The following is a 14309-nucleotide window of genomic DNA, read 5'->3' as shown; positions in this document are numbered from 1 at the left end:
ACACCGGTACACAAGTCACCACTAATGACACTAGGTAATGGGTATTGAATAGCATGTTAGCACGGTCCTGTGGATATGCTAACATCCTAAGAGGGCAGAATGAGCGAAGGAACGAACGCCCTTGTGACTAGTCCATGTGCTCATTAGCAAATCATAAAGGATCTTTAGAAATACTTTTTCTAAAGATCTCTTTATCTGTGCTATTAAATTCAGGGACAGTTAGGCAGGGATTAGCAATATGCACCCAGAACTGCTCGTGGGTCTGGGTGCATTTTGCACCTGACAGGTTCCCTTTAAAGGGTTATTCTCAAGTAAGAAAGTGGATAATTTCCCGATTGCTGGGGTTGCGACCTATCGATTCTGAGAAATGGGCCTCCGAACAGCTCTGTATAAATGGAGTAGTAGTCGATCATGCACACTACCTACCACTCCATTCATTATGGGGCCACTTTTGTGGTCCTATCCAGCAACCATTTCCTTCTGCCTTTTTTTTCCCACAAGAATTATTTGCAAACTCAGCAGTCGTGAATTATTTCTAAGGCGATATGGCAAAATTGACGCAAATAATTCACACATTTCTAATTAGTTTGTCAATTTATTTCTGAAAAATATAGATCTATATTTTCTGCTTCAACACATGGTCTTAATGAAATGATATTTACTTTGCTGAAGATTTCCAGGATTTTGACAACAGTGGAGGTTAAAAGCTACATGAAGGACGTCATGCGGTGCCGCTCATGACAATGCATACAAAGGAAGAATGATTTGTCCTCTTGAGTGTGAGAGTGATTCAAGTACTTTGGAATACACTAACTAGGAAAGAGGTGTTGAAAGGGAGACATAATTAACATTTAAGAGCACCTAAGAGACTTACACATGCTTTGACATCATTATTTATTTTACAAAGAAAGTCATATTGGAGGGTATAGCATGCAAATAATTAAGTACAAGGTAGTCATAAATCAAGACAATTATTTTTTCCCAGTGAAATATACTAAGCTATGGATAAGGCTTCAAAGGGCATTGAAATGCATAACCTGTATATGGTTCACAAGAACAAGGCATTACTTGAAATATATGTGGAGTGGACTACCGTGTCCTTTGCCCCACCAAAGAAGCCGAGCAGTGAGTAATGGTGACAAATTTAAAGCAAGTACTAAAAAATTAAGTTAACATCTGCTGCTGTGCCTGGTGGTATATATGCTGAATTCTAATATCTAATGTGATGAGATGTTTTCAGTGATAAATCAGTTAGTAAGATAATAATAGAATTGATGACATCTGCTACATGTCTATGAAAGGGTGAGTACGCTCGTTAATTATCAGAGTGGTTATGTTGGGATACTGAACAATTCTTGAAAATAGATCTGAAGCTATATGTATTAGATTTTAGTAAATAATTGGAAGCAAATTAGCTGCTAATCAGTGGTGCTGTATGGCTGTTTGTTTTTGTGGGATGTTGATTTTTTTCAGCTATACAATTTTTATTTAAATATTAATTTTTTATTGCGTTTTATTCCACCTTTGTGTCATCAGTATGAGGAAAAATTACTTTTTTTGCTACATTTGTAATTTTTACAGTGTTCATTGAAGCAATTAACTAGTGTGACAGTTTTATAGACTGGTTTGTTGTGGATGTGGTGATACCAAATACGTGTACTTTTTTTTTTGCTTTTTTTACTTAAATATACGGATTATTAGTATAATAGTTTTTAATTTTTTTGTTCTTTTTTTCTGATTTCTATAAAATATTTTTACAATTTATTCTTTTTTTTTTCTTCAGTCCCTATATCCAAAATTAATTTTTATTTTTTACTGGTATAATATGTTGTAATCCACAAGCACTGTGATACATTATACCTGTCAGTGTGACACTGACAGAACCCTCTTAGACCATGCTCTTGGCATGGTTCAATAGTCTCACTGTAGATGGCATGGCTGACTAATAGGTTGTTATGTTAACCTCAGTTTGCCATGGCAACGATCGGCCCATGTGATTGCATCGTGGGGGCCCCAACCGTGTGGGAGAAGGAACGAACTCCCTCTCCCTACCTCCTAAATGCTGTGAACGCTCTTGAACGCACTTTTAAGGGGTTAAACAGATGGGGGCAGCACCGGCACAAGGACCGTTCCTGTGCCCTTATACATACAACATACATACATATAACATACATTTACGTCATCTTGCGGTAACCCCTTCCCAACCATGACATAAGTGTGCTTCAAAAGAAGTTTGAAGAAAAGGGCTCTGCATATGAGGATGTGCACACCAGATATATCTAAAATATTACAATTTTATTAAATATAAACTATAGACATATTAAAATCATTAAAGGAAAACAACACACAAAAAAGCTGACACTCAGTATAGCAAATTATTCTAATATAAAGAAGCTTCAACAAAATAAAGTTCACCTAGTAACAAATGGTCTACAATGATATCATCTGATAAATAGCATGCAATACAATTCATATTAAGACATGATACAGAGACACATTAGTCTTAAGTATACATAATCTATACACACCACAACATCCTTATATGCAGAGCCCTTTTCTTCAAAATTCTTCTAATTACACATTCTCTGCATGGTGTGGCACCCTCGGGTCTATATATACATATATATTCTTTAGCAAGTTTAGTGCACCCCATTTTTAATATTATTGGTTATAAGTGTGCTTCAAAAGTCGTGAAGGGGTTAAGGGAATGGGTGAGCTGCAATACAGGTTATCAAATTTGAGGTTCTTGAATTTGCAAAAATGAAGGCTTAGGGGCGATCTTATTACAATGTACAAATACATGAACGGATCGTACAAAGATTGTTTTGCACTTAGGCCTGCAACAATGAGAGGCATAGTCTACATCAGAGATCCCCAACGTTTCTGAACTTGATAGCCATACTAATCTCTGAAATGGGTCATGAGGCACATTCAGCTCTGAGAGAAGCAAGCCACATCTAGCTCCCGCCCACTCACAGTGGAAACACCCAAAGCTCCCAATAACGGAATAATGATAATATAATATTTATTCATTTCTATAGCGCTATTAATTCCACAGCACTTTACATATATTGGCAACACTGTCCCTATTGGGGCTCACAATCTAGAGTCCCTATCTGTATGTCTTTTTGGAGTAATGACAGCTCTTCAACAGATATCACACCAAGGCAGTACACCAATATCCAGAGGTTTCCAACTTACCCTCACTTAGATTTGCTCTTCTGTGTTTGGCTACTTCCAAAAGTCACAGGTCAGCTCTTTCAGCTATTTGCTAGCCCTGTTGCTTATACACCAAGCTGGAAGACAGCCTTGTGCTACACACCATGGGTTCATGAGCCACATGTGGCTCTCGAGCTACAAATTGGGGACCCCTGCTCTAGGTCTAGTGAAAAGACTGTTTAATCCTAATCACAATCGTGATTCTTTACTGTAAAAGCAGTGAGATTATGGAACATTTTGCTACATAATATTGTAATAATTGATTGAAGGAGAGCATGGAAGCCTTTCTTTAATAAATATTAGTTTGTGAGTACTAGATTCTGTGATAGGGCGTTGATCTAGAAAACTAGCCTTATTGCCGTATGTGGCGTTGGGAAGAATTTGGGTCAATTAGCAACTGCCTTGTTAGGTTTTTACATTCCTCTGGATCACAGTGTTAGGTTATGGGTTAAACTTGATAACTAGATGTCAACCTCCAACATTAAGAGCTATGAAACAATGAAATGTTACTTTTAATACATACGTACCTTTGTGTTTAATGGTTATCCATGCAAAGTACTTGTTACTAGTACACAAAGATTAAAGTATGTTGGCTGAGAGCATTTTTGATCATCACAGGAGGTGAGGAGGTTGAATGAAGCAACAAGGCTCATGTATGACCACCATTCTATTCAAAGCTCTCCTCACTGTGGTCCAGGACCCCTATTCTTCTCATTGTTGTGTTCCCCACCATTCAGACATGTAATATGTGTTCTGTTAATGTGTGATAAATGTTTTGGGGGGGTTTTTTCCTGTTTTATTGTAGATAACCCTTTATGTATCAAGTTGCTCTTTATAAGAGCAGTATGTTAGCCATCCTATCTTTCTGAGACACATGGAACAGTTACAAATAGTCATCCTACTTATGTAATCGCCCTGCTTGATATACAGTTCTAATTAGTCTTCTTAACAGCATTGGTTTGCATAATTTATCTCTAAGGAAACTTAGTGTCTTGTTATGGAGGGAAAATATGACTGTGAAATGTTAAAAGTGCTGAGAAATGTGTTTAACGGCTCTTGCTTAAGCCTTATACATTTTTATATTAGAGCTATCATTTCCTTTCACTCTTGTATAATGTTATTATCATAAACTGCTGCATAAGTATTTTATGAAAAAATATTTTTTGGTTGATAGATGACAATAATTACATTTGCCTGTTCATTCATTATGTGCAAATGCTTATTTCTAGTGAGTTGGAAAATTTAAATTTAGAATTATTGCTAACCAAATTACCTTTATCTGCGAAAGTGCATCTGCTCACAATTACTTATAAGAAGGAAGAATGGATTCATTCAGCTTTTGCCATTGCTTTTCTTGATCAATATAACTGGCGAGCAATGCTCATAATTTATTGAGCCATTATTCATCATTGTTTAAATGCTAGTGACTCTCAGATACTTACAGGGCTTATTAAAGCTTGCAGTTAGAGTCATGATATGTAAATCCAATTATCAGATATCATTATGACTATCTTTATATGTTTCAAAGTAGGAGTAATCTGTAAGTCTTGAGAGAGAACTTATCTTCAAAGCTGTATACGTCATTTGCACAGTTCCATTAGCACCGTGTTCACAAAATAAAGTTGCCCATAGACATGAGATAACTGTCTACCATTCATTATGCAGACCGCTTTCTCCTCAATTCCCCCATACCATACACATGAGCACTTGGTTTGGCTCAGTGTTCCTGTGTTGTTTTCAGTGGGGAGAGAGTAGAATACCATAGCAAGATTTCTTTGGCAGTAGCTTGTCCCTCCTACAGTTGTTGTCCATACTCTGAGAACTCTTTCTTAATTCCTATATATCACCTATATACCCTCCAGTGCCGCTGTCATTCCAGAGGTTCAGCTGGGACTCTGCCTCCACACCTGCACAATGACGTTCAAATATTCTAAAATGCTGTGATATTTCGGAACGTGACTGCACGAACGTCTAAAGTCTATGGGTGGTCGAGAAGTAGTTAAAACATTCTTTCAGATTAAGATGCCCATAAGCTTGTGCCCCACTACATTGCAGCAGTTCTTAGGTTAGTTACTCCCATGATTCCTACTGCAGATTGGTGAATCTAGGGGCTTTATGTGCAATGTATGTCATATACATTGGGAAGAGAAGGAGCTTGCCATTTGTGAACCAGAAGGTCACTAGAATGATTACATATAGAGATGAGCATATCCAGGCTTCAATGTTTGTACCAAACACAGACTACACAAAAAACAGAGTTCGGATTTGGAATTTAGGGACTTTATGTATGAACATTACTCGCGCATCGCTGTGCTCGATTACACTTGGTGCTCAGCCCAGTGCAAGTCGCTTGCAGAGTTTGAATGGCTCGCACTGGGGGTAACAACAGCACACTCAATTGTAGTGTGCACCAAACAAAAAAATTTAGAAACTCCTCCCACCCATCCTCACAAGTAATCTGTTTATGGCTGGCTGCATGTGGTCAGAGACCCGAGCTACCCAATTAGTGATTTCCATTGGGGTTCAGGTCAAGTTCAGGTCCCAAAACAATCTTAATTTAAAGTTTGGTTGAACTCGCCAAACTGAACTAAACTTCCACGGGTCTTTGACGGGTCCGCTTATCTCTAGTCACATACACTAGTACTCAAGTTTCTCTTTTGTGAGAGAAGTTTCTTTTTTACTAACAATTATTTGTGTCAAGTGAGGAACAAATACCTTTTTTAGAACAGACTTTCACTGTTTTCACGTGCAACTATTTCTCTTATTTGAGATTATTATTAGAAAGCATATTAGGTTATATTCACGTGTGTCAGAGGCTCTGTTAATGAATAGTATTTGTACTGTCAAATGCCTCTGCAGAATTGGACTGTGTTGTCCATCATGTAAGAGATCTGCGGTTGGGTTGTAATTTTCATTTATATATAAGGAACTACACTAAAATGTGAAACTTTATCCAGGCAACAGAATATCAATTTTTTTTCCTTATCAGGATATGTAAAGAGTCAGTGCGGAAACTGTCTGATGAGAACGCCTGACACTGGAGCTGCACTGAAAGATCTGGTAACTGTCACAAATTGGGCATTTTAGGTCTCCACCCACATGCAGCCAGCCATAAATAGATCACTTCCGATTGAGGAAGGGTAGGTTTTTTCCAATTTCTTTTGTTTTGGTGCATACTACAACTGTTCATTCTGTTGTTACCCCCAGTGTGAGCTGATCAAACATTGCAAGTGGCTCACACTGGACCGAGCACCGAATATAGTCGAGCACAGCAATGCTTGCGTGAGTGGTTTGCATTCCTAAAGCACCCAAACTCCGAAACCAAACTTTGTTTGCTTAGAAAGGTTTGAGTTTGTACCGAACACCGAACTTCAGGTTCGCTCATTTCTACAGATAACTGACTAAAATATAATGCCAAAGTCACAAATACATGTGTCACAGTCTGAGTACGGACTGTGATGCATGGACTGTCTGCGGACGTCTGGACATCATATATGGAGTAACACTGACAGTTCGTGCTTCACTGTCGGACAGTGACACATGCATGTATGAACATGACATTAGTCTTACCTCTCCTGAGCCAAAGCCTACAAATTTAAAGGTTAGGATCTTGCTCTAACTAAAAACTGTGTCAGACTGATGTGAGGAGTTCTCAGCCAAATATGATGGCAGTTCCTATATGTAGACTGATGAAACAAGAGATACTAGCGCTCAGGGGCAGTGGACAAACAGTGAATGCTGCAGAGTAGGATAAGTTATAGGCTGACAGTGACTGGAGCCGTACTTCAAGTATGGGCTCAAGTCAGCTTTGGAGCTGCTGATAGTGTAAACACTCTGTGTGAGAGTGAGTAGAAGGAAAATAAACATAACAAAAGAACTATAGCGCTCACATGTGATATGAGGAGGGTAAATGTAAATTGAAGTTTAAGTGATAGATGGGGACAACTTAGGGTGCCTTCACACTTTAGCGATGCAGCAGCGATCCGACCAGCGATCTGACCTGGTCAGGATCGCTGCTGCATCGCTACATGGTCGCTGGTGAGCTGTCAAACAGGCAGATCTCACCAGCGACCAGTGACCAGCCCCCAGCCAGCAGCGACGTGCAAGCGACGCTGCGCTTGCACGGAGCCGGCGTCTGGAAGCTGAGGACACTGGTAACTAAGGTAAACATCGGGTATGGTTACCCGATGTTTACATTAGTTACCAGCGCACACCGCTTAGCTGTGTGTGCAGGGAGCAGGAGCCGGGACTGGCAGCGTGAGAGCTGCGGAGGCTGGTAACGAAGGTAAATATCGGGTAACCACCTTGGTTACCCGATGTTTACCTTGGTTACAGCTTACCGCAGGCTGTCAGACGCCGGCTCCTGCTCCCTGGACATTCAGGATTGTTGCTCTCTCACTGTCACACACAGCGATGTGTGCTTATCAGCGGGAGAGCAACAATAAAAAAATGAACCAGGGCTGTGTGTAACGAGCAGCGATCTCACAGCAGGGGCCAGATCGCTGCTCAGTGTCACACACAGCGAGATCGCTAATGAGGTCACAAAAACCGTGACTCAGCAGCGATCTCAGTAGCGATCTCGCTGTGTGTGACGCACCCCTTACTTGATGTAGGTGATGAAAGTAGATGCAGATGATAGAAGACGCAAATATTCAATTGAACAGCATGGGGTGCTGTTTAGGTGGCGTGTCGCGTGCATGGCTGTATTGCAGAGCCTCACCTGCTTCTTCCTAATGGGTGCAGGGACTGGTGGTGTTCTGCGGTCGGGTTTCACGGTGTAAGCGATGACTCCGTGGAGAGAACACCGCCAGTCCCTGCACCCATTAGGAAGAAGCAGGTGAGACTCTGCAATACAGCCATCCACGCGACACGCCACCTTAACAGCACCCCATGCTGTTCAATTGAAGATTTGTGTCTTCTGTCATCTGCATCTACTTTCATCATCTACATCAAGTAAGTTGTCCCCATCTATCACTTAAACTTCAATTTACATTTACCCTCCTCATATCACATGTGAGCGCTATAGTTCTTTTGTTATGTTTAAGTTCCTATATGTATTCTACAAGAACTGGAAAGCTCCTCCTGGCAGAAATGAAGCAATTGTGAACTGGTGCATGCTGCAGTAAGTGCAATATGTACATACAGAAAAAGTCAGCAACACAGTGTGCTTTTTAGTCTATACTTGTAAAATGAATGTTCTTAGTGTACAAATTGGCCAATTTACAGTTACCCACCAGCCACAACAAGGCGTAATCTGGGAACATAGTTTATCAGGCAGTGTGCTGCTCCATTTTTGGTACTAATATATTACAGTCACTGCAGCTTCCACATCACGTTTGCTTCCTTCTGTAAAGATATTCTGGCAAGGTTTGTTATTTGGTACCATTTTTAGGATTTATCCTTACTAACATGTCTGTTGGTAATGCAAGTTCTAGGCTGCGTATTACAGTTCCTGAATAGTGGATGAGATTTTTTCTAATCTCCTGCTCACTGTGCTCTTTTAGGGTATGTGCGCACAGTGCGTTTTTTGCGCGTTTTTCGGGTGCATTTTTGTTCAGAAAACTGCATGACTTTGCTTCCCCAGCAAAGTCTGAGTTTTCATTTTTGCTGTCTGCACAAAGCGTTTTTTTTTTAACTGTGTTTTTGTGGTGCCCACAAAAACGCAGTATGTCAATTATTTTTGCGTTTTTCAATGCGTTTTCCACACATTGAGTTCAATGAGATGTTCAAAAACGCAATGAAAAACGCAAATTGCAACTATAGCTGCATTTTAGCACGTTTCTATGACTAAAAACGCAGCTATAAACGCAAGGGATGGGTAGTAAAGTGACATGTACAGGAAAAGGATTCCTTCTGTTGGTAAACACAGAAGCGTGAATCCTCCCGGTACCGCCACCACTGCTTCCACCTCCCGTGCGGCGCCATGTCCGCTCCCGTGCGGCGCCATGTCCGGACGGGAGGTGGAACCAGCTGTGAATTCAAATGTGTACAGTACAAAAAAAAATGTCATACTCACCTGTGTGCAGACTCCCGGTACATGCCCGCTCCCAACTCCTCTTCCCGGTACCGCCACCCCTGCTCTGGCTGTGTGCAGACTCCCGGGCACGTCTGATGGCTGCAGGACCTGCCGCTGATCAGCTGATGCGATCACCTGACTCATCAGCTGATTGTATAAGTTTCGCGGAGAGGCCGGCTTTTTACCGCCCGGCCGGCTTAAACTATCAGCTATCAGGTTTTTTTGCACTGATGTATCAGCTGATTGTATAAACGGCTTTTATACAATCAGCTGATATGTGACGTGATTCCACGTCCTTGAACCTGATATCATCTGATCGCTTTGCCTTCCAGCAAACCGATCAGATGATATTGGATCTGGATCGATTGGACGGCGCGGGACCGTTGACCTAGGATTACTGCGGAGGAGGGGGGTTCTTTATTTCAATAAAGATGGAGTCACTAATTGTGTTGTGTTTTATTTCTAATAAAAAAAAAATTCTGTGTGTTGTGTTTTTTTTAATCTTTGCTAGAAATTCATGGTGGCCATGTCTAATATTGGCGTGACACCATGAATTTCGGGCTTAGGGCCAGCTGATAATACACAGCTATCCCTAACCCCATTATTACCCAGCGAGCCACCCGGCATCAGGGCAGCTGGAAGAGTTGGATACAGCGCCAGAAGATGGCGCTTCTATGAAACACCATTTTCTGGGGTGACTGCGGGCTGCAATTCGCAGCGGGGGTGCCCAGAAAGCTTGGGCACCCTGCACTGTGGATTCCAATCCCCAGCTGCCTAGTTGTACCTGGCTGGACTCAAAAATTGGGCGAAGCCTACTCATTTATTTTTAATTATTTCATAAAATTCATGAAATAATTAAAAAAAAAAAAAAAAAGGGCTTCCCTATATTTTTGGTTCCCAGCCGGGTACAAATAGGCAGCTGGGGGTTGGGGGCAGCCCGTACCTGCCTGCTGTACCTGGCTAGCATACAAAAATATAGGGAAGCCCACGTTATTTTTTGGGGGGCAAAAAACTCCTGTATACAGTCCTGGATGGAGGATGCTGAGCCTTGTAGTTCTGAAAATGCAGTCTGCTTTCCTGCATACACTAGTGGATGAAGTATTCTGAGCCTTGTAGTTCTGCTCCCCCTGCCTCTCCCTCCAGCATACAGTCCTGGATGGAGCATGCTGAGCCTTGTAGTTCTGCAGCTGTCTGCTCTCCTGCATACACTAGTGGAGAATGAAGAACATATTGAAGAAGGAAATGACATCAGACCTTTTTTTTTTTTTCAACAATACTTAATGGCATTGTTCACTGATAAAAAAAACGCAGTGAGCAAAAACGCATCAACAACCCATGCGTTTTTTGCATGTGTTTTTTTGGACGCTGTGTTTGTGTGCGTTTGTTGCGGGAAAAAACGCTGTGTGTGAACTTAACCTTACAATGCAGAAATTGAACTGAAGTGCGTTTTTTAAACTGCAGCATCTCAATGTCTTTCAGTAAATGCATTTTACTTGCAGATTTTACCCATATACTTGAATGAGGGGTAGAAAATCCACAGATAGAAACCACAAATGTGCTTTAGTGGTTTTCCACAGTAGAAACACGGTAAAACACATTAACTCTGCACATGACTGTATCCAGAAGAACTCAAAATACAGTAGCTTTTCTGTCTTGTGTATGAGGATATAAGAATATAAGGATATATACATGTGTATGTTTGTGTATTTATATATAGTGCCTTGAAAAAATATTCATAGGCTGTGAACTGCTGCAAGTCTTTTGGGGTATGTCTCTACCAGCGTTGCACATCTAGAGGCTGAAATTTTTGCCCATTCTTCTTTACAAAGTAGCTCTTGCTCAGTAAGATTGGATTGAGAGCAACTGAAAACAGCAATTCTCAAGTATTCCCACAGATTCTCAATGGGATTTAAATCTGACTTTGGCTGGTCCATTCACACACATGAATGGGCTTTGATCTAAACTATTCCATTATTGTTCTAGCAGTATGTTTAGGGTTTTGTTCTGCTGGAAGATAAACCTAAGTTGTATTGTCAACTCTTTTGCATCCTCTAACAGGTTTTTCTCCATGATTGCCTTGTATTTAGCTCCATCCATATTCCCATCGACTCTGACCAGTGTCCCTGTCCCTCCTAAAGAAAAGCAACTCAAGACAGGGTAGAGAAGGGGTTAATGCCGCGCATCAGCCGAATGAAGACGTATAATGTTGATGAAGATGAGTATTCTTTTATTTCATTGGTCTACGCGTTTCGAGGCGAACCTCTTCCTCAGGACCAATGTATCAACAATAACGACTTGTTGTTGATACATTGGTCCTGAGGAAGAGGTTCGCCTCGAAACGCGTAGACCTATGAAATAAAAGAATACTCATCTTCATCAACATTATACGTCTTCATTCGGCTGATGCGCGGCATTAACCCCTTCTCTACCCTGTCTTGTATGCTCATCCACGTGGGGCTGCAGCAGACGCCATTATCTCATGCGCACTAGTGGTTGTGACTGTCACAACTGATCCAGGTGAGTGTATATTTTCTAGGTATACCCCACTGATCACTTTGGTGTTACACTATCAGCGCTCCTTATTTTCAGATTTAAAAGAAAAGCAACTCCACAGCTTGATGCTGCCATCACCATGTTTGACTGTGGGGGATGGTGTTTTCATGTTGATGTGCAGTTTTAGTTTTCCCCCACACAGTGTTTTGCATTTAACCCAAAAAGACCTACTTTGTCTTATCTGACCACCTTCCACATGCTAGCTGTGTTCTCTACATGGCCATTTGCAAACTATAAACGCAACTTCTTATGGCTTGCTTTAAATTGTATTTTTCTTGCTACTCTTTCTTAATTCCGGATTTGTGGAGAATATGACTAATAGTTGTCCTGTTGACAGATTCTCTTACCTGACCTGTGGATGTCTTCAGCTCCTTCAGAGTGACCATGGGCCTTTTGGCTGCTTCTCTAATTAAAGCTCTCTTGGCTTGGTATGTTAGTTTAGGTGGACAGCCATGCCTTTGTAGGTTTGCAGCTGTGTTATAATACATATTTTTTTGGATGATGGATTGAACCCTGCTTTACTCTTCTCTACAACTTTATCCCTAATCTGTCTGCTATGTTCCTTGGTTTTCCTGATGCTGTTTGACCCCTAAAGTTGTCAAGACAACCTCTGAGGCCTTCACAGAACAATTGTAGTTATACTGATAATAAATTACACATAGGTAAACTCAATTTAATAACTAGGTGACTTATGGAGGCAATGTGTCACTGAGAATTTAATTTCGGGGTATCAGACTACAGAGGGCTGTATACAATTTTTAGATTCATATTTTTTAAACATATGAAAAACCATGTATCATTTCCTTTCTACTTCACAAAGATTTGTTACTTATTTTTGGTATATCACATAAAATACATTTAAGTGTTTGGGCGTAATGTGAAGAAATGTAGAAAAGTTCACAGGGCATGATTACTTTTTAAAGACTGTGCATATATATTATATGTATTTATTAGCCCAAGATGACTATATATTTTATTTTATTCCTGTTTATTCGATTTACACATAAATATTTACTCTCCTATAAGAAAAATGTTATTGTTTCTGGATTTGCTCAGTGGCTTGCACCGTGATTATATTATTAGTGTACGATAATGTGAAGCATCTGAAGATGTAACAAGTGGTTTTATTCTTGCTTTCAGAACAAGTACACAGACACTTACATCAGTATGAGGTTGAATACCTGCAATTTGCTTTCCGTTGGATGAATAATCTTCTGATGAGAGAGGTTCCCCTGCGGTGCACCATCAGGCTGTGGGACACATACCAGGTGAGTCCAAACAGCAGGTAACCACTTGGATTTACTGTCAGGTGTATGAGCAGCTGCTTCGGATACTTACATGCATACCTGAAGCAGTCTATGGAACTCAATACCATCATAGACAGATCCAGGGAATATTGTGAAATAAGAATGTTATGGCTCACAGATCTCTAATTTGTTACATGCTGAATCAGAGGATTTTGTTAGAGATCCAGTATATATAGTTTTTTTTTTCTGTAAACATTAATCAGCAGAACTAAGTTATATTTCTAATGTTGCAAAGTGAATTAAATTCTTATGATTTAGTACTGTGCAGAATATACTATATATCCACTTGATATGTGCTTATTCAATACCTATACGTGCACCTCCATCATATTACCTCGTACAGAAGTGTTCTGCATTGGAAGAAATGTTCTAAGGGAGTATAGGAAGCACCAAACAATGGAACACTAATGTATGCAGTATCCTACTGGGGAGACAAGGGTCCACCAGTAACATTGAGTTTGGGGGCCCAGTGTTCAGCTACATACCGTACATATATTACATTATCCACATTCACAAATTTATTATATAATAAACTGGGCAGTTTAATAAATAAATGAGATGCTGCCATTGTCGGTACACAGTGAATCAAATGTATTGTGCCAACTACTACTCACATAACGCGGTGGGTGACCAACTCCTGCACAGGGGCCCACCAGAGGATTCACCTTTTCCCCTTGTAGGCCAATCCGAGTCTGGATGTACGTGATTTGCAATACCGACTGGTAGAAACCCAATGTGTCACTGTCTAGGGTTGGTGTATTCAGTCTTACTAAGTGCATGAACTCTTAAGTACAGATTCTGCCTCCATCATATTTTTTACAGTAATATCTCTCTTTGGTTTAGACCTTTCAGCTGCCTTTGGCCACCACTAGGAGGTTGGCCTGTATACAGAAGTATATAATTGCTAGTGACCAAATTAGCTGGTGTATGCATTGTTTTATATAGACTATACTGTATAGCAGGGGTGGTGAACCTCCGGCCCGCGGGCTGCATGCAGCTCGCCATGACCTTTTCTGCGGCCCTCGGGCAGATTCCCGGTAGTGGCAGTGCTCCGGCCGCCACAGTCTTACCGGCCGCTGGCCCTTTAAATCCCCACATGCGCTGCTTGTGTGCACCAATGAGCTCTCGCTGGCTGGTGCCAGCGTGCTCAGGACTTTATGGGCGGGTTTAGCGCTTTGCGCTTCTGTCCCACAGCAGCTTCATTGCTTCCAGCA

The 14309-nt window shown here is 40.9% G+C and overlaps 1 protein-coding gene across 2 annotated transcripts in view; it reads left to right on the top strand.

Moving 5' to 3' along the window:
• Nucleotides 1-14309, top strand: part of TBC1D22A (TBC1 domain family member 22A) — an 811105-nt gene that overhangs the window by 455454 nt on the left and 341342 nt on the right. For both annotated transcript variants that reach the window (XM_075342553.1, XM_075342552.1), the window contains exon 11: nucleotides 12929-13056. In XM_075342553.1, coding sequence (XP_075198668.1) covers nucleotides 12929-13056 — 128 coding nt within the window. The remainder of the gene's footprint in view (nucleotides 1-12928; nucleotides 13057-14309) is intronic.

The sequence above is a fragment of the Anomaloglossus baeobatrachus genome, chromosome 4 (genome assembly GCF_048569485.1).
Source record: "Anomaloglossus baeobatrachus isolate aAnoBae1 chromosome 4, aAnoBae1.hap1, whole genome shotgun sequence".
In the NCBI taxonomy this organism is placed as follows: Eukaryota; Metazoa; Chordata; class Amphibia; order Anura; family Aromobatidae; genus Anomaloglossus; species Anomaloglossus baeobatrachus.
This window is presented reverse-complemented; position numbering and strand designations above follow the sequence as displayed.